General features: G+C 38.4%; 1 protein-coding gene across 5 annotated transcripts in view; it reads left to right on the forward strand.

Moving 5' to 3' along the window:
* KIF13A (kinesin family member 13A) overlaps window positions 1-23,200 on the forward strand; it is a 104,788-nt gene that overhangs the window by 17,147 nt on the left and 64,441 nt on the right. For all 5 annotated transcript variants that reach the window (XM_039550051.1, XM_039550054.1, XM_039550053.1 and 2 more), the window contains exon 3: window positions 22,950-22,962. In XM_039550051.1, the coding sequence (XP_039405985.1) occupies window positions 22,950-22,962 (13 nt within the window). The remainder of the gene's footprint in view (window positions 1-22,949; window positions 22,963-23,200) is intronic.

Consider the following 23,200-nt stretch of genomic DNA (forward strand, 5'->3'; position numbering starts at 1 on the left):
AATAGCTGAAAGCTCAAGTCCAGTGAAGGGTTTGGGGTGGGGGAGGGCAGGCCAGAATTGCAGAGTTACTTAATTATTGGAAGAAACTGCTAAAGGAAAGAAGGAATATATCTGCTAACTTGAGGAAACAAGATAGGTCTTTCCTTTTGCATTTGATCACCTAGTGCTTCTCCTGTTTCTGGATTGTGTGGTGGGTGAGACAATTCAGCCTCCTTTCTGAAATGTGGAATACCTTGACCTCCTGCCGCTTGGACAAAGCTGGGATGGTGGCTACCATCTTCTGAGTTTCTGGTATCACAGAAAACAATCTTCAGTCTTCAAGGCCGTCACTAAGAACTACACCTGCAAATTTTTCTTTCTTTAGTACTGTGTCTCAGGTTGCGGGTGGTGTGGGATATTGGTCAATCATGAGAATTATAGTAAGAAAATCTTTAAAAAGTGAACAGTTTCATCTGAGTCACAGTATGGGATTTCCTAGGTTTGAGAAAAATTATGTGATAACATATTTTGCTAACCATCAAAGGTGGTAATTAACTTCTTTTCATTGCCCATGTCTATCAGCTGGGACCACCTTCTTTTAAAAATAGCTTTTCCTTTGGTATTTGTCTGCCCTGTGTGTTTGGGCTCAGCAGTTTAATGAAGGATACGAATCAGAGATGACTTCTAAGTATGAAAAATTGGAGTCACCTGCAGGCAGAAGGTTGACCACTGAGACAAGTACAGCTTTGGACAGAAGCTGTAGGAGGACAAAGGATAAAAGAATGTTATGCATTATGAGCTGTGTCAAGAGGTTTTCTTAAAAAATGTGTAGATGAGAAAGAAAAGTTTGGAATGAGCATGGTAGAGTCAAAAGCTGGTAACAGTTCACAAGAGAATTTCTACTGCATTGTACATTTAATAAGATAAATTAAACTGTTCAAGTTGTGTTTCCTTGGTGTTGGTGCTTACAGATGCCTACAGTAACATTGCTGTGAGTTCAAAGAGAAGGGAGAATGGAAAGCCCACTAAAATACTTGTTAAATTTCATCCTTACTGTCTGCCAGATTGTAGTTCCAAAATTCTGCAATTTGCAAGCAGAGGAGCGTAAAATTCTCCAGTGCGTATTTAAGATGACAGATTGCTTGAGCAATCCAGTAGTTTGTCTCGTCTGTTTAAATTATAAAATGACATGTAAAGTCTGAATCAGTGTGCAATTAAGTGATGGTTGAGTGGTAAAAAAACTGTTTCCTGAACACTTGCTTCAGAGATGCTCATTCTTCAACATCCTCTGATAGCATTAGAGAGGTCTCTGACTTCAGAAATTTATTTCAGTTTGTATACAGGAAACAGCATATTGCCTTGATGGAGCAGCTTTTCTTTTTTTTAAAGTAATTTTGGCTCAGTTGATAGACATATTTTAAAAAACACTCCAGCATGTAATTGCGAGGCTTTTTGTGATTGTTATTAAAAACAGGTGCCAAGTAAATAGAGTAATCTTCTTTTTTTAATAGTGAAAAGGTTCATGGAGATGCCTAGTTGTCTCTCTGAGGTAAACAGAAACTTTGCTATGCAAGACTGCTATTAATGAGCTTGACTTTTATTATTGCCAGCTGAACAAGCAGCTCAAAGCAACTAACAGAATTTTATATTAGTCCTATACCAGCTGGAGTCAGCACAGATGGCAGTAAAGTTTCCATCACAGTGCAAAGATAAATGGCTGCTCTGTTGTAAACATGGAGTGTTAAATAGAGATCCCAAGTAATGTATTTGCTAGTATTTATTAAGATGTATTGAGTATCTGTAAGACCAAGTCTTGAGGTGATGTTAAATTTCTCTGAACTTCATTATTATGAACTGCTGTGAAGAAAAGCACCTTTTTAAATAATAATAAACTTACTTCAAAAAGGAAGGGAGGTAATGTATTTGTAAAGAAACAAGGTTTATGGATCAGATAGTGAGTATGTGCAGTTACAGTAAATTAGAATCGTCGATGTCTTGGATTTGGAGGAAAAGGTGGAGACAGAATTGCTGGGAAATGTTTTCTTTTTCCTCAGCTTGTGGCAGAGGTGCAGAACAGAAGCAAGGTTTCACATAGAGGCTGCGGGAGGTTGTAAATAGAATGGTCAGTGTTTAGCACTGGAAGAAAAATCCTGTGATACAAATTGAAGCTTAGATGAGTGATTTAGTTGGAATTGGGTCAGAAGGCACTGCTTGCTATTGGAAAGGGAAAATTGCTGTAAATCCCTTATCACAATTTTCTGAGATTATGGAAGTAATTTACAGTAATGAAGAATAGATGACTTCTAAAAGCTCTTCAGGAATTAGTTTGAAAAAAAAAAAGGTCACAAAAGTAACTTGTCTGTTTTGACTTCCTGTGAATGCAAAAACATTTGAAACTTGTTCTTTGAAGAAATACATCTGCTTGTGTGTTGTTTGGGGTTTTTTTTAAAGTTTTTTCCAGACTTAGCTATTCTCTAAGTTATGGCATGAAGGAGAAGAAACCATTAAATAATTGCTTTGACTGTGGAGCTCTTTGCAGGATGTGGGTAAAGCAAACAAATGAGCAAACCTGGAGGGCAGAGGAGGGCTTTTTCATTGTTCCCTGCCAGGATCACCAAGCCTCCCCTTACTGTAGGCAGCAGGCAGAATCTCTAGCATCTCACACAATCCTACAGGTAAAATGAAGTGAGCGTGTCTTTGGGACAGCTTTGAATTACAGTTGTTCACATAAGTTGGTTAATGGTGTGATAGACTGGAAGAATATTTCTAAGGCTGAGGTATTTGAGAATTCTTAGCACTTCTTCCACTGTTAATCTAGTGTTGCTGTTGGCAATGAAAAAAGAGTAAAGGTAGGCTGGGTGTAGGTGTGTCTGCTGCTGTTGGGCACCAGAGACATTCAATTGAATTTTGCCATGATGTGCCTCCCTTCTGGAGAAGAGTTACTATCAAGGAATAGAATTTTAACTTTGGTTTTGTGTTTGTGTGCCAGACTGCCAGGTTTTGATATCAAATTAAGATGCGTAAGGACAATAATCTTTCATTCAAGAAAATCTGGGGTATATTTTACTGTGGCGGACAGCTCAGGTCTGACTATGAAAGTACAATCGGCACGCACGGATTGCTGGAGTATAGTCAGTGTATAGTGCATAGGGTATACTTTTTTTTTTCCTTTTTCCCCTTTTCTTCATGTGTGAGGTGTGTTTTTGGAAGAGTTGCTATTGAGTGACGAGTTTTTCTGAAGAAAAACTTTTTTGAGACAATCCTTAAAATGGTCCAAGACAAGCTTATTGAGATTTTAATGTTTCCAAAATCTAGCTTTAAGCTGCTGAGTTTGTTGGAAACAACCACTTCACCCATATTTTCCTGTATTATTTTTCCTGCTACTGCCTCCCCCAATTAAAAAACATGTTTCCAAAATCTCTCTTGGAGTTATTTGCTTATGTGTCCCTCTGAAAGCTTAACTAGGAGATAGCTACTCATACTGCAGTAGCAACAGGTTTACATTGGATGGATTTTTTCCTTTGGAAAACTAGTAGCCAGTTTACCAGGGGTGCTGTTTGTCCATTGCTGTTGTTTGTCCCAAAGCATGAAATAGATAAAATGCAACTTTCAATTAAAGTTCTTGCTGTTTTGGGATCTGATGCAGACACATTTGTGGTCCTGTGGTTTTATAGATAGGTGTCTGTGTTGGAAGTACCTTTAGAAGCAGAAATAATGCCGTGTACCTGTACTCATTGTACTATTCAGAACTTAGACCTTTTCCTGAAATTCTCTGTTGTTTATTTCTCTACCTTTTAAACAGAGAAATTAACAGTCTCTGGGGTTGTTTTTTTCCAGGCCTCTGATGAGCATAGTAGATATTCTTGAGCTGTATCACTTGTTTGTACAGGTTTGCTGCATTTCCACAGAGCTTCCCTTTTACTGTAATTTAGTGTTATGTTTGACTTGAAGTGTCAAACTTAGGGGAACAAAAGGTCTGGAAGGATAGTTCAAGGACTGGGTTGCTTTTGAGGCAAGATTCCTGGTTAATTTTCATGCCAATAGTTAGAAAATACCAGTAAGGAAACAATTGCTTTTGTTGGTAATTGTCCCTTCAAATGCTTCTTTAAGGCTGTTCCTTCAGGAGAAAGGCACGCGCTTTGATATTACAACATTTTTACCACTGATTTTCTGATGAGAATCTTTTGGAAAAATATTAATTATCTACGAAGTATTAATACAGTGTAAGAAGGAAGAGCTCGTCTCCTGTGCCTCACATATTTAAATGATGCTGAGTGTGCAGTTTTGGTGTTGTTTGTGCTGTGGGTTGAGCATTAATATGCAGTATATACACATAACATGCCCCGGGACACAGACACATGAGTTGGTTAATCCATGGCATTTCAAGCACTCTGTTTTGAAAGATTGCAGACACTTCATGAAACCCCTAAAGGTAATTTGTCTATAGAAATATGACTAAGTGTATCTCTGGATGAATTCATGCTGCATTTCTCATGCTGAAGTTCTTGCCTTTCAAGGCACAATCCTCTGTTTCTCATGTTTCTGACAACGTCTCGTTGGCATATACACCTGACTTGATCTAAGGTTATTACTTGCACCTTACCCTTTCTGCTCTGGATTCATAAAGCATTATTTCTTTAAGTTCTTGGGAAATCTTGTAGCCAAATACTGAAGGGTGATGAGTCTAGCTTGCCATTGGATTATCATTGGCATTATTGCAACTGTAAGTGCCGGGCTACTGCTTTTTTCTGCTTGGTTTTTATATATAATGTATTTTCCCCATGGAACAGATCAGCTGATTTACACATTCTTTTCAGGTATTTTGGGAAAAAACCCCATTCTCTCACCTTGTATTTCTTTAGTGTTGATCCTGTTATATGAAGATACTCTTGCAGAATAGGAATTTCAGAATGAATTTTGCAGAATGCTGGGTTTCCCACCAAGATCACCGGTGGGTTACAGAGCTCTCCCCACACACCCTTATCTTCTGTTCATCACATCTGACTGGACTGTTGCTTTGGAAACCGTTGTAATGTCGCAAGTGATTTCATTATGATTAAATGAGGGGAAAAAAATAGAACAAAAGAGCACATTCCTGTTTCAACATGCAACTTGGAAACTGAAACTGTCTCACATACATTCTCTGTATTTCAGAGCACTTTTTGGTAATGGCACAGATCTGTCCTGCTAGTCAGGAATAAAATCTCTACTTTGAAATTCCTATTATTTATTTCCTTTAATTAGAATCAGTAATCAGCTGATGTAGTTACAAGGATAACTGGCTTATACTCTATTAAAAGCTGTGCGTAGTTCTGTCACAAAAGAACCATTTAGTGTTTACATTTCTTTGTCCATCACAGAGACTTAATTAGTTTTCTTTAACACTGAGAATGCTGTAGTTTCCTATTCTATCTGGGAGTATTTTCTATTTATTCCTAGTATCTGTATAAATATTCGGGGTTCTGAAGCAGGTCTGTAACTGCAACTAAACAGAAGATTATAAAAATGTGCCAGGATGCTGCAAAATTTTTTGGCACTGTCTCAGCATTGTTACTGATCTAAAGAGATTTCCATGTTTTTTGTGGTTATGTTGGAGTTTTTTTCTCAGTTTACACTTAATAACTTGTCTAGTAAATTTAAATTTTCAATGTTATGTGGTAAATAAATGAAACTTACTTCTGACTGAAGAATGGGAAACCAGTGTTATGGTTTCCTACACCTGCCCCCCCGTCGTTTTTTCTCCTTAATGCTCTAGAAGCTGTTTGCTGAGGGTTGCGTCTAGTTTTCTAAACAGTAAACTCTTCTGCCTGTGCAGCTTGCATTCAAAACCATAGAATGGTCAGGAGCCAGATCAGTGATTGCTGCTTGGAGGCGAGAGAGATAAGAACAGGAGGAGACTCTGCAGGAGTTCCCACACTCCTTGGCACTGTGGTGCATGTGCAGTGCTGGTTGGATGTCTTGCTGGTTAACTCTGGTCCTCAGCTCTGGGTCTGGGTCACTCCCTGGAGTCTGTAGCAGCTCAGTGTGTTGCTGCTCAGGTGCTGGTGTTTTGCTGGGAATCTCTCCAGAGCAGGTTTCTGAGCCACCAGCCAGGCCTTGCTCTGGGCCTTACAGGGAAGGGGGCTGGCAGTCAGAGCACTCCTTGCTACGCCTGCTTCTGTGCCAAGCCCAGATCACTAACAGGTCTGCGGAAGTTTAAAGTGCTTGGCGTGGACAGCTTGATAAGTGCTGCAACAAGCGAAGATAGTTTGGGATGTGTTTAAATCCAATTTTTTTTTCATTCTTCTTCATTCGACTTTATTGTCACTGGTTTGTTACAGTGAATGAAGTGTTTGATGTGTGAGCTAATGTTACAAAAGCTGGTGAGGTATAGAGAATAAGGGGGGTGTGAGACATGCTGCAGAGACGCTAGACTAGTATTTTTTCTTCAACTATATCCATATGAACTCTTAAAATTGACATTTACAGCCATTGATAGACTTTTAAGTCATTATTGCTTTCAGGTAAATTGTCATTTTCTTCCCTAAGTGTCCAACACCTTCCTTTTTTGGCAAAGCAAAATGAATAAGCCTATCCTGAGTAATACATGAATTATCTTTTCCATTATCTCTCAGGAAGTTCTGATTGTTTCTGAAACGCTGCGTACTACTGATCTGCTACCTGAGGAATGTGTCCACTCCCTCTATTGTATAAGTGCGTGGTGTAACCATTAATATGAATCTGTTGTGCTCTTGTTCTTTCTGGAAAAATAATTAACGATATTAAAATAGTATGTTTTTTGTACAAAAAAATAATTTTTTCTGAATGTATACTTGTGTAATCTGTTTAGGTTAGATGCAGATGAGCATCTTATCCCTAAGAATCTCTGCATAATATCATGTCTTTTTGCTTTGTGGCTGGAATGCTAAATGAATTACTGAATCATAAACTCTAATCTTGTTGTTGATCAAGACAGCCTCTTGGTCATGGTATTTCTGTACTATCAAGGAAAGTATTGATTTATCAAAAAATATATGCGTATTCCTGGATAAATCAAATGCTGATAACACTCACATACAAAGTGTACACTTGTTCAGTCAGAAGTCTATCAGAGTAGTCGATCATGAATTATCATCAATTAAATAAAAGAGATAGGATGTGTAAATAGGTATTTAATTCACAAAATTCAGACGGACTTATGTTACTGAACATATTTGGTATTTTTAGCAGATACACATTGAACTGAGGCACTATATTTGTGGAAGGCCAGTTCTTTCTGAATTCTATTTATAGGCTGGCCTGGAATGCTCACATGATTATATTGTTTGTAATCTTGGGTATTTTTATTGCCAGTGATGCTATGGCAAAGAGCTTCTCAGTATTTCCATTATACAATTTTATTTCCAAGCTGTATACCTAGTGCCTAACACAAAGTTTGGCTTGGAGGTTGAGGATGTGACTCCTCTGCAACGGAATAAATCCTGTCTTTGTATTTTTGGAAGAGTTATGTGATTACAGTGACTTGTATACATTTCATTATCATGTTGCTACAACAAGTATTAAAACACGTGGGAGTTAAAACAAGATCTGAAAAGTATCCATGGAAAAATGGTCAAAGAATAGACAGAAAACTGAAACTGTGAGGCTGCAGTTTGTGAGTTTGCTCTGGTACAGTGGAGTTTAATCCAAAATGTCCAAGGCATTAATGATTTTTAGCTCAGTGAGATTCTGTTGAGAATATGGGCCAGAATTAATGTTGGCAGTATTTCAGATTTTTTGTTTCAGTGTTCTTCGGTTTTATTAGGTTTACTCCAGTTCATTAGCACAGTGTTTAAAAAAAACCAACCAACCAAAAAAAACCAAAAAAACAACAACCCCAAAACAACCAAACAATTTCATTTGAGGAGAGTAGAAAAGGAGGAGCAGAAAATAATCGAAAATAGTCAAACTGTCAGGTAAATAATACCACTTATCTGTAGTTGTAATAAAATATGTCAAGGTGAAAAGGAGAAAAACAATTTTTTTGTTTTAATTGTTTGGGGTTTTTTTGTCAGCTGCCTAAAGGAATATTTCTTTCTTCTACCTGACGAAAACTGATCATAATTTTCTTCTATAAGGGGAAAAGAATCTTTCTCTTCCATTTGCCTGCCTTCACTCCCTCTTTCCTTCCCTCCTTTCCCCGTGGGTAAAACTTGATAATGTTGCCTTTTCTTGACAAGCTGGGTTGCATTTGATTTAATGTATACGATGTTATTTTCCTGAGGATTTTTTTTTTTTTTTCAGTGGGACAGGATTTAGAAAACTCGTGGATACTTTCTGCAGCACTGCCCAGAAATTGTATCTATTTGTAACTGCCCAAGAGTCAAGAGTTAGATTCTCAGAGTAACTAATTACCATAAATATCTTATGCAGATTAGTCTAAAAAAGTGCCATTTGGAAAAGCTAGGCTTCTATTAAAAGGTTACCAATTTTATATATCATTATGTTGTGCAGTTAACTTATTTTTGTCTGAGCTTGACAGTAATTTTTATACAACTGATGCATAACTAAAGAAAATGTTGTATTGAGCCTTTGAGGTTTGGTTCTGTTTGTTCAGGGTAGGTTTCATTGCCTACAAAGAGGTTGTTTAGACACACTAAATATGAAATAATTGCATTTCTGCTTTTCTGTTGACTAGTTAGCTACAGGTGTTGCACAGAGAAGAAGATACACGTGTGTTCAGTAGGGCAAGCAAAGAACATCCGTTTTTGTCAGAGGTAGCACAACGTACATTAAATAAAAACCAAATTGCAATCCCAGAATGTAGCCACTCAGTTTATACTATAATAACAGATGTGAAGGAAGCTTTTGTGTGTTTCGCTTATCTTGATCCTCAGTATTTGGAAGGTGAGGGGTAGAAAAGCTGAGATGTTTGTATAATTTTCCATTGCAACCTGTTGAGAAGAAAATTGCAAATAAAGCTAATATTTTTAGTCCCTTAAATGTGCTGTCTCTAACCTTGCTTTTTTTTTCTGGAGTACTGTTTCTTGGATGCAGCTTTTGAATTGGATGATGCCACATAATTTATTTGTAATATATTTAAAGAAAAAAAAAAAGAGGGCTGAGTATTGCTTCATGTCCCAAGCTTTAGATTTGGTTGTGCATACAGGACCTAAGATAGAAGGATAATTTGCTTTTGAAGGATATGTCAAACCTCAGTACTGTCATTTTGATTCTGGACTTTTGTGTCATTTTCTTTTATAATTGCTGCATTCTTTTAATCTGTATCTTTTTCTTCTGAAACAACAGTAAATGGTATGCTAGTAATGGCATCATCATTTCAGATAATTGGGAGAAGCTAACCAAGAATAGTTAACTTATCAACACTTAGTTCAAAAAACTAGTGTCTAGCAAAAATATTTGTAACATTTTTAAGACTCAGACTTATTTTGTACATTTCATTTCAGCAATTCCTATATGAATGGTATTGGGTGTATAGTTTAGCCAAGGTTTTGCACATGATTTTGTTCCCTTTGGAAGGGACATGCTCTTCCTGCAAGTTTCCTTAGCCTGTTTTTATAAAGACTTCTGGAAGTTTCAATACTGAAAATAATTTTACAGTCCCAGTGAGTTATTTTAAGCTATCAGGGCATCTGATATTCGTGCTTCAAGTGTTTTGGAGGAAAAGAAGCCAGCCACAACCCATGGACTTGTGAGTTTTAGCTTCTCCCACTTAATAGAAGTAACAGACTCAGTAGGCATGAGCCACTTGTCCAGCCAAAATCCTTTCTTTCACCCCCAAACATCTTGTGTGGAGTCCTGAAGTGGTCTCTGCTTGCTCTGGTATTTCTTCTTTTGTAAATGAACGGGAGAAGGCGTGAATATGGCTGTGATGGAATATATTGGCAAGATGGTGTTGCGGCGGCTGCTGCTGGAGTGTGGCAGCCACAGAAAGCTGTGGGAGGACCTTCAGGTGGGTTGTGGCTGAATGATAAAAGGGTACATGAAACTCATTGTGAAACACAAAGCTCTTCTGACCTTGTGTACCCAGCCATGGTTTCTGGGCTCCCTGTTGCCAGGTGAATCACTTTGGAGTTGTGCACATTCAAGGGAAACCTCAGCTCAGTGCTCAGCAAGTGGGTGAAAAATGGCAAGAGACTGTCGTGACCTACTGGGAAAGCATGTCAGGAAAGAGCAGGGAATGAGGGAGGAAGTTTCATGTCTCTGTACAGCTGCAAAGTGCTCTTGACTGTTATGTTTTATTCTGGCCCTCCTGCCTCAAAAAGGTCTGCTGGAACTAGGAAGAGAGAGAGAAAGGCAGTAAGGGTGGTGAGCTTACAGACCACTTCTACATGAGGAACTAGTAATAAAGCAAGAAGTCTTTAATCTAGAAGAAGACGGCTGGGGAGGGAGAAGGGATATGTTTTGAGATCTGTACATCCATAAACAGCAGGAGGAAGGATTTACTGCCCATTGCCTTACAAGAGCTATGAGATTTAAATTATCAGGAGGTGGATTCAGAGCAAGTACAAAGATAAGTCTGTAATTAAAGTGAGACTTTGCCACAGGATGTCAGCTTTTAAAATTCTGATTAAAAAATTGTCAGGTAAATTAATATATAAAAACCCAGCCACTGAAGGCCATTAAGGTTAAACCAGTCAATTCCATCCGTAGCTTCTCACCATCCATGGCTGGTTAGAACACCTGTGTTCTGCAGCTGCACTAGGCTGCTGCTGAGTTTTCTGCTGTGTTCATCAGGTGGCTTGATTAAAGGACCTGATGGCTGTCAAAGGCAGGATCTGCCCCTTCTGTGATATGGCAGTGGTCTAGCAGTCAGTACAGCTTCACCCTTCTTTCCCCAGGTTTGTGTTCCCAATTACACATTGATGTTTGCTGCATACATTCCCTGCATTGGGACAGCTGGTTTCTGGTTCTGTAAAACTAAGATAGATAGTTTTTCAAATAAAGAATGATCAAAGCAAAGTAATGTTCCCCCCAACCCTCCCACTGCCTTGCATTTTTCTGGCAGAAGCATAGCTGAATGTGAGAGGCTGTGGCATGGAGCTAGGAACAAGGAGTTCAGGAAGAGCAGAACCTTCTTAAACTGGCTTTGCCTCTTACAATTACAGGGAGGTATTCTTAGAGCAGCTGTTGCCAGTGTCTTAGTCTGAAGCTTACTCATTCTGCCTCAGACCTGAAACAGCATACACACTTAAAACCTTACCTGTTTTTTCTCCTCCCCCATCTCCTGCAGAGATAAAACTATCTCACCTGCAACCTAATTAAAGACACAATCTCTGTTTTCAAAGTTTTCCTTTTTCTGAGATATTCTCAGAAAGAATTTGCTAGCTAAAGTAGTTCTTCAGGTTTTGAAAATAAAGCAATTTCTATGGTTCTCACCTCCTTTCTGGTCTCTAATGTGTCATGATTCTTCCTTTGCAATTCACAGGAGAGTTAGGCAATAGTTCTTCAAGAGTACTGAAGGAATATAGCAGGGGCTGGAAAGAGTTAAGCTTTCTGTGCAGAAAGATTTTTTTCTTTCCATATTTTCCAAATTTTTAAAATGCAGCTGTTCCTTCATAAACAGCTCAGTATGAATGCAACATAGGAACTATGCCCTTCTAAGAGACTCTTGGTAGTATTGGACTTGGTAATATCTCGGACTTTTGTTGTATTCTCTATATTTCAGATTCACTATGCTTAAGAAATATGAATTCAAACTGATTTGAAGAGGACGAGAACTGCAAAACCTCCCTATGTAGACATGTGTTTAGAGCTGCAAGGGAAGTGCAACATATGAGAGCACATGTAGAAAGCCAAGTTCGACAGAAGGGTTAAATTACAGGACAGTGTTGGTACAAGAACAAAATTAATGAGATTAAATTTATTCACTATCAAAATATGGGAAAGCTTTCTGGACAGCAGGAGAATGAGTCAGAATAATTCAAAGTCAATGCTGTTCTGCCTCATGAGAAGCAACTCAATCTCAAAAGACTTTACAGCATTGCTGCCTGTGACAATTACAGACCGTATGACCTGAAGATTCTTGCTCTCTGTTTTATTGCTTTGTTCAGCCAGCTAATGTGTATCGGCAGATGTAAACTCACTCTTTAACTGTAAGAATAGACATAAATAATTTTTTGGTTTCTGTCTTTTCAGGAAATACTGAAAATCCATTTTTGTTCTTAATTAACTGGTCACATTAATGACTTGTGTACCATTATATTGTGACCTCTTTCTAGACTTTCTAAAAGCCATCAATGTCTGTAAGGTCTGAGATGGCTTCTGTTTCTCTTCCACTATCTTGTAAACTGCATTCTTGCTGTGCTTGTGGTCCTGTGAGTTCACATTTACTCTTTGAAATCACTATTTTTTATATTGAAAACTGCTTGTAATACTTAATCAGGAATTTTACTCTTGACCTATGCTGTAGTAGTGCTGTTTGTTTTCAAATGAATTGAAATTTTTATGGGACAGAGGCCCACTCTTTTGCGTGTTGTAAAAATGAAGTCTATTGTAACAAAACAAATTATGCTGCTCTTCTGTTTTTGAATTAAGCACTACAAATGCTTGCATAGAGCTATGGACTCATTCTCCGCTGAGGCACTTCAAAGCTATAACTGTCTTCCCTCTATAGTGGAGTCTCTATGTGAAGTCAGCAGTAAATCAGTTTTGACTGTTTTACCCGTTTACATTGCTGACTTGCACATGCAAATCTTTTTAAGTTTTATTCAAATTTGTACCTCATCCCTTCTCAGTCTTGTTGAGTATTTTTTGCAGAGTTTGTCTTTAGGCATTTCGTTTCCACTGCAGCTGCCACCATCACTTTCTTAGAAATGACTGTGACCATCTGCTTGGAACTAGAGAATTTGCTGCAGTGATGTTAAAAGTAGTACTGTCCCAGCTTGTTCCCTGAAAATCAAGAGGTGAAACCTGAATGCCCAGCCTTGCCTGGCATCATTCAATTGATGAGCACAGTGAATAATAGTCTTCACAGAAGACTGGCTGTATTTTTTGGAGATGTGGAAAAAATTTGGTCATAAAAGCCAGCTATGAAACCCCACTGAAGGTTGCTGAGCTGCCGCAAATTTTATATTACGCTGGATTTATTTTTTCTGTGAAGCTACTGTATATGGGTTGGTGTGGGAGCGCATGATCCAAGGATTTTTAGAGGTTTTTTTTTTTTTTTAAATTGACTTTTTAAAAATTGACACAAGTCTGGGATTATAGTAATTGTTAAAAGTTCCTGAGTCTCAAGCCTTGCAGATCATATTTTATACATTTATATGTTAATATATTTTTTATATTTATATACGTAATGTTCATGCTACTGCTGTGTACCACAACGTCTTTAAAAAGTGATTTTAGCTTTTTTCACAAGAGTGTTGAGGTTGGAGGCCATCTGGTTCAACCCCCCTGCTCAAGCAGGGCCACCTAGAGCAATATGAGCAGGACTGTGTCCAGACAGCTTTTGAGTATTTCTAAGAAGGGGAGTCTACAACCTCCGTGGTCAACCTGTGCCAGCACTTGGTCACATTCACTGTGGAAAAAATGGAATCTCCTTTGTTTCAGTGTGTGCTCATTGCCTCTCGTCCTGTCTCTGGGCACCACTGAAAAGAGCCTGGCTCCCTCCTCTTTGCACCCTCCCTCAGGTATTTATATACCTTGATGAGATTCCCCTCGAGCCTTCTCTTCTCCAGCCTGAGCAGTGCCAGCTTTCTCAGCCTCTCCTCACAGGAAAAATACTTCAGTTCCTAGTATTTAAATATTTTTTTCTTGTGATTTGATTATTCTCCAACATATCAGGCCAGACTTCTTAAAGAACATGAATTCAACCATTTAGAATTCAATTAGATCTAGCAAAAGAATTTGCTTAATATTGGATTCAGATATCATTTGGGTCTTTTGTTATCTGTTAATATATTTCAGTCATAAGACGATCCTTGTTTTCTTAGCCCTTCAAAGATATTAGACTTGTATTGTTGCTACAAGTTGAAATATTTCCTTTTTTTGTTGTATAAAAGCAGTGTGTACTTCATTTTTCAGTCTAGGAAGACTTAGGGGTCTTGGCTTTTTTTTCCACAGTGCTCGTTGTAGTGGTGTGTCTGTCACTCCTGTAATTTGTGATTTGCCATGTGGCACCTGGCAAGGAGGTGGTTGTCATTTCCACCAAGAACATGTTATATACATCACATAATGCCTGGTAGAGGGGTCTGGCCTGCAAGCTTTGCTGTAAAAAAAGGAAATGCTTGTGGCTCAAAGTAACGTAGTATTTATATGAATTGTCACAAATTCACGGCTCACTGGAGAAGGGGAGCCTGTTAAATACTTTTTTTCTCACATCTCTTGTCGTGTAGAATGTTCTCTTTTACCTTTCTGGTATATACTAGAAAGACATCTAATCTCTGTCAGAGGTCCTCAGATGGAAAAAAAAAAACCTCTGAGTGCCATAGCAATTGCCACCCATCTCTGCTGGGAATGATCTATTCTCAGATTGTAGAAATGCTTTCAGGTTCTTACCTTTCCTTGATAGATTCAGTAACTTAGTGCTTGATGTCACCTCTCTGTGGAGTTGGTTACCTGCCTGTTTTGTTAACTGATAAACTTGGAGCACACACCATCAAGAATTTTTCTAGCCTTTGGATGACTTGTGTGGTTCATTTCATGGCACATGCTGGGTTGATTCCTAAGCTTTGCAGAGCTCTGTGGAGGGATTTCTAGAGATGTCACTTGCATGAGTGCTATATAAGAATAAAATCGCCTCAGTACTTTAGATGTCGGTCCTGCAACAGCTCAGGAGATCTTATTCACTATTTATGTAGAGTTGATTTGAGTTCACATTCTTGGTATATTGTTCCACACAATAAACTTTATTTATCCCGTGAATCACCATCATCATCTTTCTCTGCATTATGTCCACTTTCTGATAAATGGTAGCAGTTGTTAATGCTGTCTGTTAAAGCAAATAATTTCATCTCAAAGTTACCAAAACAGCTGGTGTTGCAGCCAGCTGAGATAGACTTTTTTTGTGAAATGGTTTTGGTGAATTTGCTATGCTAAAGTGTATCATCAAGCCTAAGTTTTAATTTTGATTACAAATTAATGAATGGTATTTTCCATCTGATAAGTTCATTTAATAGTCATGTCAATAAAAACACATGGTAGGAGGAAACAAAAACCAGTAATTTGTGAGTTTTGCTGAATCTCAGACAACTTTTTCATACTGCAGTTGTTTGAAGAGTGCTAACATAGGTTTGCAGAGCTGTGTGAAAGGATGAAGTGTCAAACCCAGTTAGCATCTCTCTTGAAATCTCATTATTAAAATAAAGTAGATGACAATTGAATGATAGTTTTCCCTGTTATGATAAAGGAATGTGACAGTGAAACCTGGGGGTTATTGTCTGTAGTCCAGTCAGAATACATGGTCAGGACTGGTGCACATGCAGTAACTTTTGAAAAATATCCTTGTCCTGATTGAGTATGAAAAATATGCTTATCTTGCAGCAAAGAGTGGGCTTTTTTCCTTTTTTTCCATTTGTTGAGGAAAGTAAGGTGTTACAACCAAAGTTCAGATCCAGTTAGTTGATTTACACCTATGCTTTAGTTCTTTCTGGTACACAGTCTTTCCACTGACAAGAGATCTTCTGTCTTCAGCCTTGTCAGTGAAGCTGTTAATGGCTCTGTTTATGTCCTTTCAGCAAATTGTAATGCCTGAGTTTTGAACCAGCAAACTAACAAAGTTAAATTTAATTTATGAAATGCTGTGTTGCTTATCAAATTTCCTTCACATGCCCTTGGAAGTGATCTATCTTGGATTAAATACTGTATATAGTGATAAAATAGTAGTATATTTTTCCAAAGCTTTGAGCACTACCTCCACAAGGGGTATGTATCTTCACTGGTGTTTTGATGGTTCTTACAAGCAGCATTTCTGAAGTAATGTTAAAGGAGTAGTAGTGTTGAAAGGGAACATTTTCCATTGACGTGGGAAACTTAGGATGTAGTTAATAGCTGTGAGTAGCTAACTCCAGTGATGGGCTGGGTGTTAGAGTCCCCATAGGGTTTGTGCAGAGTTGAAATGCTGGTTAATACTTGGGGTGTTTTCTCCTCAAGGGCACTGATAATAAATGCAACAGGATAAGAATAATAGGTGCCTAATAAATGCCACTGCAATTTTATTAACACTCCTAGAATGTTTTTCCACATATTTTCCAGAACTATAGCATGTTTGCTCTGACAGCAGTTTCATCACATTCAGGCTAAGAATCATTCACTGGAGACTACCCTTAAGGGCTAATAGATCTTGGGTTCTGAGATCAGATTTTTTCCCCCTCCCTCATTTCCTTGATTACTTAAACCTGATTAGGTGGTAAAAATCTACTCGTTTAGATTCTTGCACATTCCATTTTTTGAAAAGGAGGGGAAAAGAATTGGTTTTAAAAGGTACAGGACTACTTGCTAATGCACCTGGGAACATTAGGTAGACTTTCATTCCTTTGCATTTTTGTCATGAGGCTATAGCTGGATGTTAGAAAGAGCAAGCTTGATATCCTTGTGATTGTAGTTATGCTATACTTGTAATTGGTGTAGCAGGTTTTCATTACGATAACTAGAGTCTTGGATAAGTTTTGAATTAGTATGATTAAAGACTTGGGGAAAACAGATCATTTAACTTGGGTTCTAGATGGGGTCTCAGCAGGATTGCATTAAAGCTCTTGACTCTCAGAGCAAAGTGAAATTTTAGCTAGTGTTTGCCTTTTCAGTAAAGCTAAAATTAACTGAAATGGGTTTTAAAAACCCCAATTTACTTTATGTGGAAGAGTATTCAGGTTTTAGTTTTTTAGTGAGTTTTCTAGCAGAGTAATAAACTAACCTTTCTGCTGATGGATGGTGACTGCTCTCCTAAGCCAGTTGCTGTGTGTGAAGTGCTGTTGCATGTAGGGCAGGTATCAGTCCTCTTTCGGGCTGTCAACAGAAGTTGTTTTTACATGACATCAAGGCTTCTGTGTAAAAATTAGGAGCACTTGAACTTCGCATCAACAAATTGTTGGCATTGGAATAATAATGCCTTGGGCAGTAAAAATACTCAGAATTTGGGAGTGAAGGTAAATTAGCAACATTATGTTCCTGGACAGCTGTCACTTTGTCTTCCATCTTGTAAATGTCAGAATAGAATGCCTTTCACTTACTTTAATGAGCTTGGGTTGGTTTCATAACCTGGTTGGTTTCATTGCTGTAGTGACTGAACTTCAGTGGACCCCTGTTATGGTGAAATAGCCAGGCGTCTTTGTTTCTTTAGTGCCATGGAAGTTACTCTGCTACTGTAATGTCTGTTTTGTTTAACTTGCACTGCAGTATTTGTCATTCTGATTTCAGTGTCTGACTTTTCTCTCTTTGCATGTGGTAGGTTTCCGTAAAGCGTGTGAGAACAACTTATTACTAGAGTATGCATCTGTTTCTCATGGTGCTTCTGATTATGATCAGCTACCACCTTATTATGCAGGCACTTGCTCAAATTGCTTTACTTGTTAAAATGTTTGGGGTTTTTTGCTGTTCTTCAAAGGATTATTTTGTCTATAGAACAGGCTTTTGCTGGGTAGGAGGATTAATCAGGGCATGTGCTGCTCACCTTATGCAAGAATATAAAATAACTAATTATTTCTGTTTGGGTATGTATGTGTGCTCACACAGTATGTAAAGTAACTCTTCCAAGAATCCCAGTATTGAATCATGATGCCAGCTTCATTAATCAGCTGTACAGGAGATACCCCAGACAAGCACAGAGGTGGAATGTTATTCCCTTTAAGGGCATTGTCCCTGCCATTTACTCTATTCTGTGTTTAGAAAATTCATGGGAGAAATGGGCAAATAAATGTCCTTTTTCTGTGTTCTTTGTAGAGAAAGTGGTCTACTACCAGCAGCTTGCAGTGTATAATCACCTGAAACTGCTGCTGTGGCAGACTGTGATCTTTATCTAGGTAGTTTAGTACAGTGTTCATCAGTAATATAAAGCCAGGCTTTTTAAGGTGCTTGGTATCAAGCCTGCAGGTAACAGCCTGCAGTGATAAACCAGGAGCCAAGGAAGGGTCTTAGAGCTGCATGACCTTACTGTGAAAGATAGGAGAAACACAATCTCTCTGCTTCTACATAATTTACGCTGTTTGCAGTTAGGAGTGCTGAGTGCTTGCTGTCTCTGCTGTTGCCACTCTGGAAGCTGCACACACGTGGATAAACAAACAGTGCAGTTACTTCTGTCCTGGATAGCGAGGCACACTCCGTATGATGGTCCTTCCACAGGTTTGCTCCCTTGCGCTCTGCCTTTGAGTGAGGCAAGTGCATGCTGCTGGTGACATGCTCAGCCTGAGCTGTAAGGCAGCTGGATTTTAAAAAACTAAACCAAATTTAAACCCACTCAAAAATACTATAATATTTGTTTTGAACAGCTGGTCTTTAGAATCCAGAGATGCTGGAGCAGTGAAATTTAAGAAATATTATTTTTATCAGGATGATCTTTGCAATTTGACCATCTTTATGCTTACAGAGGAAAGACTGTTTTAGCTGATGAGTTGAAAAAAACCTGAAGGCTTTTCTCCATTTTCTTGTATATTAATAGTTGCTTGTAATAATTCTTTTGACCAGTGACCCTGAAGAGTACATCAATGACTATGTAACCACTGAATGTAAGCAATTAAATATTTGGGAAGTCAGTGAGTACCAAGAATTTGCTGTGGTTGCACATGTGATGAGAGCAAAAAGTTTTTTCAAACTCAGTGTCTTAGACCTTGACTTTTGGTGTAGTCAGCTTACAAGAGCTGCAGAGTCATCTGGTTCATTCATTCATAGATACTATGTGTGGTTATTTAAAATAGCTGGTTATGGTTGCTTCATCTTGATTAACTAATGTGAGAAAAAAAGAAAAGAAAAAGAAAGAGAAAAAACCCCCAAATACTTTCCAAAAAGTGAAATAATTATAGTATAATTGTGACCTACTTGGCTGCTTACAACAGTTGAATTGGAGATAAATTGGGCTGTGTGGATGTTCCAAAGAATCTAAGACCTATTTCTCAGAGACACTTTGTTCCTCTGTCTCCTTTAATGTGGAGTACCTGGTTTTACACCTACCTTCTCATTTTAAAATGTACCTTGTCCCTACTGAGGGTGACTTTCTTAACTGAGGGTTGGGGGTGGGTGGGGTGATGAAGCTTCATTATATGAAATGGAGAGAAAAAAATAATTCTTTCAAGGTTTTTTTGATGTATGAAATGTCTTTCCTTCTGGTGGGAGCAACATTTGGTTGGGAATGCTGAAAACACTCACTAAGGAACAAAAAAGGTCTTGTTTTGAAAGTTACCAAGTCTTTAAGGTGACAATATAGCATATTTCTGGATGCTCGTAGTGCAAGGGTGTCTTCTGTTGCTTCCTGTTGCATGGGACTAGTTTTCTAATCAGAATATGCAATGTCATCTTGTATCAACTTTTTGTGTGACAAAAGGAGACTCCTACGAGAGAATGTAGGTAGTTAAAAAAAATGAAGAAAGAACCTTTGCTGCTGTTAAATTACTAGCAAAATGCACTCCTCTCATGGTGTGCTGTCACAGGCAATGGGTTGAGGTGTTAGAGAGAAAATATGAGTGCAGTCAGGAAGACTTCTCATTCATGTGCTAACACAGAGCATGAGAACTGACATTTTGTGAGTCACTTCTCTGGGCAAATGTGGGAAAGATTGAGTTCAGTTTCAGCAAGAGATAACAGAAAAAAGAATTGACCTTAGCACAAACCTTTCTGTAACCTATCTTTCTTTATCTAGCTTAAAGTTTGAGGTAGCTAAGCACTCTGAGATCTTGATGTGTGTTAGCCAAGCAGGGCAGGAGAGGCTTAGTACTGTTGTGAAACAAAAAGCCTGAGTAGATACCCACAGCAGACACACTGTTCAGTAAAGTTAAAAAATCATTCTAGTGATACTTTACTAAAGTCATGATGGCTTAAGGACAAAGGCAGGAGGAAATCCAGAAATTCAGTGGGCTTTGTGGTCATGAAATTCATACTTTTCCTCTGACCTGTGAGAATATTTTTCAGACTCTTGGTGGTATGTGCTTGGGTTTTGAATTCCAGGCATGTGAGAAAAAGTCAGTCTTCTGTCTGATTATACAGATTGAAGATGCCCATCAGGTTAAACCAAAATCCACTATTGTGCAGATGCATTTCAAGGTTAGGTAACTTTGATAATTTCCTGAAGTGTATGCCAGCTGACTGCTTTAGAGGAGATTTTGTTATCACTCAAAAGGCATACCTGTATCTTGTCATTGACACCATGCATGACTCGACCTGGAATTAAAAAATACCTGGAAATAAACATTTTAGATGTTGTATCTTTGGTCTGTTGTCCATATGTGTGTTGTGTGTGTGTGTCCTTGCCTCTCCAGCCCCAGCTGTGACACTGAATGACCACATCTGTATGGTCACTGTTTGCTAAAAATTGAGACAACTTCAATTATCTATGAAGCTGAAGACTGCTGGTTTCTGGAAAAGCAAAGAAGCAAGAAAGCACGTATTAAAAAAAAGGCAGCAAAGCAAACAAAAAAAAAAGTATGTAAAATTTGGTTAGGCTAATGCAGGCTTTTATAGCACATCTTTAAGCTGCCACAGATGTGATTTCTGGTAAACTGTAAACAATTCTTTAGTTATTAGTTTGAGTTCTTTGATTGAAGTATTTTGGAGTGTTTCCATCTGAATCACTGCCAGAATGATGGTTACACTGAGTTGATTAGCTGGAATATCCAAATAGCTTCAAAATCTATCCTGTGAGTTAATATAGCTGACTTATTCCAGAGGCCTTTGATCATATTGCTGTTGGTGATGCAGGGAGTTACTGGGAGTTGCTGAAGTTGGTATTAAGAGTTTGGAGCAGTTGGATGTGACATATGATAGGAAGCTGCAGCTCCTTGTGCTTTGACATCCCAGAGATCAGTGATGCTGCTGGGAAGCTCTGCCATCCACCAGGGGTTTAAACAGTGACTATTGCACTTTTCTTGAAACAGACATCAAAGTAAAGTTAGAGGAGACTTCCAGAAGGTAGTGGCTTACACTGCTTAAGTAAATGTCCTAAGAATTATGTGTCAAACCATTTTTTTACTTCAGTGGTGTTCTGTACCTTTTCCATTTAGGGCTTATAAGAACGATCTCAGGAAGAAAAAGCAGTTGATAAGCTTTCTGTTGGACTTTATTTCCATCTAAACTGTTTAGGACTTCTGCTGAACCTGTACAGCAGTCTCTCAGGAATTCTCTAGTAAAGCTGATATAATCCTGAATTATTTTTCAAGGTATGAGTGTATTTAAAAGCTTTCCAAAAAAACTTGGATGACTTCTTTCAATAGGAACTTCTCTTGGAAGTTTAGAGGTGGTGCTGGGACTCTGTCTAGACAAGCTGATAATTGTAATTGCATCGCATCTGAAAATGGATTAAAATGGTAATATTTAGGGTAGAGCTAAATGTATTTTTCAATTAGATAAGTGCATTCTGCACAAGTTCAGAACCACCTGTTCATGAGCTAGCCATGGACGGAGCTGTGTAGTCACCACTAATGAAAGGGTAAAGCTGCAGTGAGTGGTTTGGCTGGGAGGCAAATGATGTTTGCATTACACCAGTCCTGTGTCCCAGCTCTGTAACTTCTGTTTCAGGCAGATGTGTCATCTGAGGTCCGAACTGAGAGTAGGCAGAAAAGATTGCATAAGATATGTTTGTGGATTCGCATCCCTTCAGAATTTTTTGCTGAGCCCTTGTATTGTGGGTTGCTAAGAAAACTGCTCAAAGTGTTTTGTGTCTTCCCTGCCCTTCTCCCAAGTTGGTGGGGTTGGTGTGTACACGCTGGTGAATGAAAGCATGGCTTGGTCCCAGGTGTTTCTGCTCTGAGAGTGTAGCCTCTTTATATCTTTGAATTTTGTGTAGCGCATGTATTGCTAAACTTTTCATCCGTATCTTATATACCGTACTGCATTCTCTGCTTGTGTTGTTTGTCTGTAGACATTTCTCGTTGTGTTTTTCCTCTTCATCCACATTTTCTTTCTTTCCTTCATCCATGCTTTTTTTCCCTTGATGTGAAGAGTGAGTGGAAATTTCTTATTTCAATATATAATTTAAACACATGCCTAAGGTTGTAGCTTTGAGGAATGGCCTAAGTCAGTCTAGTTCTGCACTGTATGTTCACCTCCTCTCTTGCTTTGGCATCAGCGCGCATAGGGCTGCATAGTGAGACAGGGCAGCGATCTCGTTTGAAACCAATCCCACCAGAAAAACCCAAGTTGGTTTAATTTACAATGTGGCCATATGCCTCCCAGCAAAAGCGTACAAGCATTTAAGGACAATTTGAAGTACTCCGAGCTAGTGTCTTTAGACTGGGGGTTTGTCATCCCTGTACTATTTCTGATAGCACTTGTTGGAGTTTGGTGTGAAGGGTGATGGTGTTTTTGCATTGGTTTCTTATGTGCTGTGTGGGCTTTCTGTGGCTGGGGAGAACACAGCCTACACAGGTTCTTTTTCTTCCTTCTATAATCTCTGCAAGAAACATTTGCTTGACTCTTACCTTGGACATGCTTGTGTAGCACTGCTGAAGTCAATGGGGCTTCATCCTGGCACCTTGGTCTGCCAGTTTGCAGGCTTGGTTTATTAGCCACCAGAGATGGGCTGTGTTTCGTCTTTCATGACAAAACAGATACTTGTCTTCCTTCTGGAATGCAGTTCTGTTAGATTTTTGTAAAAAATCCTTCCTTTTTCGTGTGGTACTGTATTAGTAATTAAATAATTATTGGTTAAAAATATGTGGTGTGTTATTTAAATATCTTCTGATATGATTACTCTTAAATACATTGTGAATTTAAAAAGAAGTTCAGATTATAGTAATGACATACACTGACTTTGTTTCTTTTTTTTTTTTTTATTTGCTCCCTTCTCTTTATGTGAATGGTGTATTCATGCTTCTCATCACCATTGCTGGGTTTTTTTGCCAATCATCCAGAAAACCACCTAAGGTAAGTATTTTGTCTCTTTTTACATTTTTATCTGCTTGAAAATATTGACCAGTGCAGCAGTATTGGGCATTTGATCACATTGTAGTATGTGATCAAAACAGCTTGGATAAAGGAAAACATATTAAAAAAAAAAAAAAATCTGTTCTTCAGACTTCCAAGTTAAAAGCTTCATAATTTCAGAAGAATGTATTTTAATCCAACTGACATGCAGGCAAGGCAGATGGCTTGTTAAAGCTGT

Source organism: Corvus cornix, chromosome 2 (genome assembly GCF_000738735.6).
Source record: "Corvus cornix cornix isolate S_Up_H32 chromosome 2, ASM73873v5, whole genome shotgun sequence".
Classification (NCBI taxonomy): domain Eukaryota; kingdom Metazoa; phylum Chordata; class Aves; order Passeriformes; family Corvidae; genus Corvus; species Corvus cornix.